General features: G+C 48.9%; 1 protein-coding gene across 1 annotated transcript in view; it reads right to left on the bottom strand.

Moving 5' to 3' along the window:
• Positions 1-355: 355 nt before the first annotated feature.
• TMOD1 (tropomodulin 1) overlaps positions 356-6,158 on the bottom strand; it is an 86,392-nt gene continuing 80,589 nt past the window's right edge. Inside the window, exon 10 of the mRNA XM_007089298.2 lies at positions 356-1,889. Within this exon, the coding sequence (XP_007089360.1) occupies positions 1,825-1,889 (65 nt within the window). The 3' untranslated portion in view covers positions 356-1,824. The remainder of the gene's footprint in view (positions 1,890-6,158) is intronic.

Raw genomic sequence — 6,158 nt, 5'->3', positions numbered from 1 at the left:
TCTGATGGAGCAGATGGTCTTAAAGATGTGGCCCACCTTCATTTTTTTACTGATTTGGTTTTTGTGAGAGTGCTCCCCCCTAATATAGTCTCTGCTTCCCCCAATACCCACACGCTTAGCTTTAAGTATTCTTTTTGGAAGATTCAAATTAGCTCGAGGACGCTGACATTTGGGCAGTTTTTAGATGAACACCTTGGGACAGAAGACACATTTTGAGGGAGGTCATTCTGCGTTGCCATGGTAGTTTCCCAGCCTTCTGGCCAACGTGTCAGGCATGTGTCCCTGTCACCCTAGTCGCAAGAAATACATACGCAACCGTCCATAGACCAACAGATTTAATCTTATATCGCAGTTTCCAGTGACGCAGAATATAGCTGCAGTTGTGTTTCAAGGAGAAGCCTAGTGGGAAGGGCCATCCCTGCAGCATGGTGCCACTCCTGGGCCCACCTGCAGCCTCAGTAGACACTCTCCCTTAGCGGTGAGGCCCTGGCTCCACCTCTGGTTACCCTGTACCGTCCACATCATCACAGTTCAGTGTGCAAGACTTTGCCTTTTTCGTCAATAGCCTCCGCTCGGTGCTCTGCAGCTTAGTCTGTGCTCGTCAGCTATTTGGGCTGTCCTTTGTCATAAGATTTGCTGAATCACTCATGAAAATAACTCCCGAGCAACAGAAATGCTAGTTTAACTGGCACTGTGGTATATTAAAAGGCACAAGGGCATTGTGGCTTAACCTTTTTGCTGGGTCCCAAGAGATGCACATGATGTGAAAAAGGGATCTGGCAGAAACACCAATATTACATTTACAGAATAATCGTCTTGGGATGGTTTGGCCAGGGTTTCCTAATTCTTTAATATCTGGATTTTCTTCACCATTGGCCTTCAGAGGCTTAATTGACAGACGAGATCAGTGGTGATGTGACACATGGTTGAAGTCTTTAACTATGGCCGTAATGGACTAGAAATTTCCCTATTGTTTTACCTCCCAGAAGCCATTGGCCCACTGTGCAATACAGAAAGGTGTTTTCAAGTATTTGGCCATAGGTTTTCACATCGTTGAGGTTGACACTGAGTAAGGAAAACATTATTTCTGATTCCAATATTAAATGGGAAATAAATCCCAGATGTTCCTAAAGAACACTCAGGGAAATGTTTGCTGCCTGGGATTGGTGAAGAAAGGATGGCTTTTGCAACTTGCAATTTCACTGGCTTTTCAATCATTTCCTCATATCCAGCAAAAGGAACCTCACGTTCTTTGAATCATGGCAGAGCTCTGTGGCCTTCAATCGCTCTTTCATGGGGGGCAACATTGTGCTTCCTGACCCACTGATCAGTTGGGCAACTTTAATCTTGAGGTTCTTAAAATTTAAAGGAGGATTAATAACGATGATCTGTTCACTAAATGCCTAAGATCAAATTCATAATAAAGTATTTTATAATGCTTTTCAGCCATGCGGAAGAGCGTGCTGTTTGTGCGTTACACATTCTAAACACACCTGAAACACCACGCAGTGAGGCCCCTGAAATTGGGCTCCCAGGCTTAAGTCCCATGCTAGAACGTCTTCAGTAAGATCTGTTGGTTTGGGGTCTTCTTAGTTTTTAAATAATAACCAGACTGAACTTCTGTGACTAAAGGAAAACTTCACATTAACCATAGTTTATAAAATTTTCAACTACAACCACTAGTTAACCTAAAAACCTTAGTGCATAAAGAACTGAACCACGAAAGGGTTTTGTGCCGGCACTTTGCCTTCTGGTTTCCACTGCAGAGCACAGATTATCAGTAGAACGTGTGTAGTTCAAAGGCATGGTCGTCCCCTTCACACATTAGACACCACTTCGGACCTTGGGGATGATGGGCCCAGTCAAGTCTGCGAGCCTCCTCTTCCTCACTGGAAAGGAATGGAGAGGAGATATAAGCCAGTTGACTGTGTGCGTCGGGAACCATTTCTGTGGCTCTGAGAAAGCCCTGTGAAGCTTCTTGCTAACTTTTTGGTTAGCAAAGTGTGAAGTCTTTCTAAAGGACAGTTACGTGTGAGTTGTGTAAGGGCTCTCCCACTGGTCAGCGTTCACCGATGAGGGTCTGTGTTAGCGCTGACTCATTCATAAATTACTTCTAAGCCGCTGACCACACAGGCATAAAACCCACTTTCTCCACCGCCACGGTTTTTGCTTTGTACACAAGAGGCCCTGCAGTTGAAGCCCTTTCCTCCAGCTCAGATAAGAGCTAAAGTTCAGTTGATCTTAATGAGAGTAGGGTCTTAACCTGCTGGAATCAATTCCCACAGCTCTTAATCAGAGCTCCTGGCCTGCCTCCTGCCTTGTAAAAAAGTTTCCACCCTGAAGATTACCTTGCAGCGTCTGTGTCCCCTCAGTGTTAACCTTGACATTTTCCCAGGAGCAAGACAATTGAAGCTCAAATACTGTTCACATACAAAGTAGTCAAATGCCATAAAGAGGAAAGCACTAGCCGGGAGGTTGCAGGCTCCAGTCATAACTTATAGGATGACTGGGGAGGGGGAAGGAGGCCCTTTGTTGTAACAAGGGGGAGTGTTTTGAAATGAATTACAGTGTAGGCAGATGAACATCAAGCAGCAGCAAGCTAGATCAGCCACAAGAGAAAGGTCAAAGAGGTCTGTAGAACTGGTGGGTGGCAGTCAAGGGGGCTGCTGGTGTGGCAGAGACAGGTAGCTATTGCAGAAGAGGAAAAAAGGCTGTCTATACTTAGATGTCTTCCAGTTCCCGAGCTGAGCCGGTAGACCTGCGGCCACCAGATCGACGCATACGAGCTGCAACAAGAACCGAATCAGCTTGTGCGGGACACGGAGCATATAAAGCAGAGCCGCCCAGGAAGGCATGGTTACTCAGGTTGTGGCTGGGAGCAGGGGCACACAGGTCACCCAGTCCAGGGCCTGGAGTTCACCCTGTGCCTGAGCTCCTCCTACCCACCCCTCCACCCCTGTGAGAAGAGTAATGAATGGATGTCGGTGGGCAGTCTCCCACAGAGAAGACACTGCATCCGGCTCAGGTCCTAGAGACTACCAGAATGTCTGACAGCTTGGAAATGTCAGGGAACAAAACCCAAAGAGTGGAAACATTTAGTCCAAAGTGACCAGAGGGTTTACATGAACTAGACTTTTAAGTATCACGTTAGCAAGCATGCTAACACTCAGTACCTCGCTGGAGCTCCACCACCAATTCTGGAATGTGGGCGTTGTTACCGTTCCCACTTACAGATAAGGAAAGTATGGCAGAAAGGCTATGTTTCTTGCTCGAAGTAATAAAGCTGGTACCAGACAGAAACAAGGTGTGTGGCTCATCTGGAGGCTCAGTCCAGCACCTCCCTCAGTACAACCTGGGTCTGTCTACATAGATTTTACACATCTGATCCTCACCAGGACATGAGCTCCTTTTCCCTGGAGAAGAAGAAAAGGTCTCAGGGTCCCTAAGAGCGAGTGGCAGAATCAGGACAGGAACTTGAGTCTCCAGCCCATGGCTCGGGGTACAGATAGGGATCCCAGATTTCTTTTTCCCCCACGTGCCCTCGCCGTGTACCCTGGGCTGGGTCTGTGCAGTTTCCCTAGCTGGCACTCACTCTTACAAGGACTGGATGGGGAGAAGGGCAAAGCGGCCACTTACTCAAGTATTATTTTTCTCCATTTTGAGGATGAAGGAAATTGAGGCCAAGAGAGGGAAGTAACTTGGCCCAAGTCACGGTGAGTATGTGACGGAACTGGAAGTAGGAGCCAAGTCTCCCCGTATCTTCCCTCAATTCAGTCTGCTTTTTACTTCCATTAAAGCAAAACCCGTATCATTGCAACTGCCAGACTCATTTACTGTCCAAGCCAGAAGGAATCTCAAGTCTTCTGGGCCAGCCTCTATCTGCTGCTCGAACTCCTTGCACCACTTCCTGCCAAACTTGAACATCTCCATCATGTCTTTGAGAAGAATTTTAGATTCATTTATATATTCAATAGCATGTACTGGGTGCTATTATATGCCAAGCACAAGGATCAGAAATAAAGATCTAGCTTAACAGGGCACCAAGCTATACCAACAGTAAGTTTGATGAAATATTACAAGTACTCAGGTAGCTCTCTATCAACTATGAGGCAGAATGAATGGTGGGGTCAGAAGGATGGCAGGGAACGGGTCCACTGAACCTTGAAGGGTAAAAGGATAGACTGTGGGAAGGGAAAGGTTAGGAGGAATGGCCCTCTACAGGGATACTTTGGCCTGGGTCACTGGGAGGCACACTCAAGCTACCTGGCCTGGTTGGTGCTAATACAGAGCAAGAGGATGGCCTGTCAGGGGTGTTGAGAGAGAAGTCCAGCAGGGCCTCTCACCAAGAGGGGAGGTGGGGGGCACAGGCTCCGAGATCAGGCTGCAGCCCAAACCCTTCTTGCATCCAATGACTGCAGGTATTCTTATCTCTTGCCTCACTGTAGACTGGGGATGATAGTAGGATCTAACTCACCTGGTTGTTGGGAGCCTCACATGTATAAGATAGGAAGTGTTCACAGCAGTGCCTGGCACACAGGAAGCGCTGTGTAAGCATCAGCTATGATCGTTAAGGGTCATGTGGGCCGTGCCCAGGACTCTCCTGACAGCAGTGGGAGCCCAGCAAGTGTACTAAGCAGAGCGACAGAACAAACCTTGGGATGGGCACCCCGTGAGAGATCCTCGCCCTAGAGAAGCTGGAGAGCCCACAGAAGTCGCAGGATGTGAGGCGAATGCGCTGAGGGCTTGACATGAGGCAGGCAAGGGAGGTGGCCAGGAGGTGACTGACCGGCTGGGGAGGGGGCAGCATACAGGGAGAGGCCCAGATTTCTGGCTTGAATGGCTGTGAGGGAAGTTAACACCTTTTCCTGAGATGGTTTTGGGGGAAGATGATGGAATTGATCTGGGGTACTTGTTAGGAAAGTCTTCCTTGAGAATACAGAAGAGAGACTTTCCCATGAAGGAGTGTTTGCTGCCTTTAAACATGTTAATCCTCCTCCCCTCCCCACCTCCACACGTACAGCGGTCTTCACTTGGAGTTGGCAATTCAGATTTCATTAAGTGGAGAGAGCTTCGGGGGCAGATTTACAGGACCTGAGAGCCATGCTTAGCCTCTGAGCTATAAATAGTGTAGAGGGAGGAGTCATCTGAGGTATCGCTGTGGGAAAACATAGATGGGGATCCGCGGCTCCTCCCTGACACCGCCGTAGGCCTGGTGCCCTACTCTCTCTCCACAGGACACTCTGTTAGCAGCTCGGTGCACAGGACGGGAAGGACCCAAGACACGCCAGTCAGAATGGGTCCCGGAAAGCTGCAGAGGCACTGGCTGACCTCTGGCCTCGGGGATCAATATCCCCCAAGGAAGAGCCCACCCACCCTACAGGCAGGCAAAACCCACTGGAGACTACCAAGTAGGGGGCCAGGAGCCAGCAGAGGCAGGCTTGAGTCAGAAAACTGGAGAGGCTGGGCCCGGTCCGCTCTCCTTGACAGTAAACGCTGCTGACCACCACAGTGGCTGGGCAGGGCCTGCAGGAGGCTCTCGGGGATAAAGAAACATTCAGCTGGAAAGCATGGAAGCTTGCTTCATCGGCGCACTGACAGCGGGATGAGAACATGCTGCAAAGAAAGGACTTCTCTTTTGCAGGAGGAGACTGGTATGCTATCAGAAGCAGATGCGTTTCTGTTATAAAAATTAGCAGATGGGCACAAACTGGCCTTCAAAGCTAGAAATACTACTTCACCAAACAACACTCGATGTTGCATGTAATCACTTAAATGACTCTGCTCTAATTCCTTTGGCGGGAAACCCCGAAGGAAGAGCTGCACAGTTCCTTGGGGTGACCGGGAGGCCCATTATTTTTATCACCTGTCAGTCCTGTCCAGGAAACTGCCACAGTCTCACTTCCCACCGGCTTTCATCACCAAACTCCTGGTCCTACCTCTGCCCATTCTGTTCCTTCTGCTTGGAATGCCCTTCCTTCCCTTCTCTGTGAGTTCCTGCTTTTCCTTCTAGGTCTAACTCCCTCTAACAGTCCCTCCAAACCTTTTGGATCTTTGTCTCTCCTATCTAAAATACTAGGTCCCCCCACCAAGAATGCCTCCTGACCTCCCCCACCATCTAGCACTTCCTTGCAAGGCTGGCTAAAGGCCCACTTCCAATG

The sequence above is a fragment of the Panthera tigris genome, chromosome D4, assembly GCF_018350195.1.
Source record: "Panthera tigris isolate Pti1 chromosome D4, P.tigris_Pti1_mat1.1, whole genome shotgun sequence".
In the NCBI taxonomy this organism is placed as follows: domain Eukaryota; kingdom Metazoa; phylum Chordata; class Mammalia; order Carnivora; family Felidae; genus Panthera; species Panthera tigris.
The sequence above is the reverse complement of the archived record's forward strand: the minus strand, read 5'-3'. Positions and strand labels throughout refer to the sequence as shown.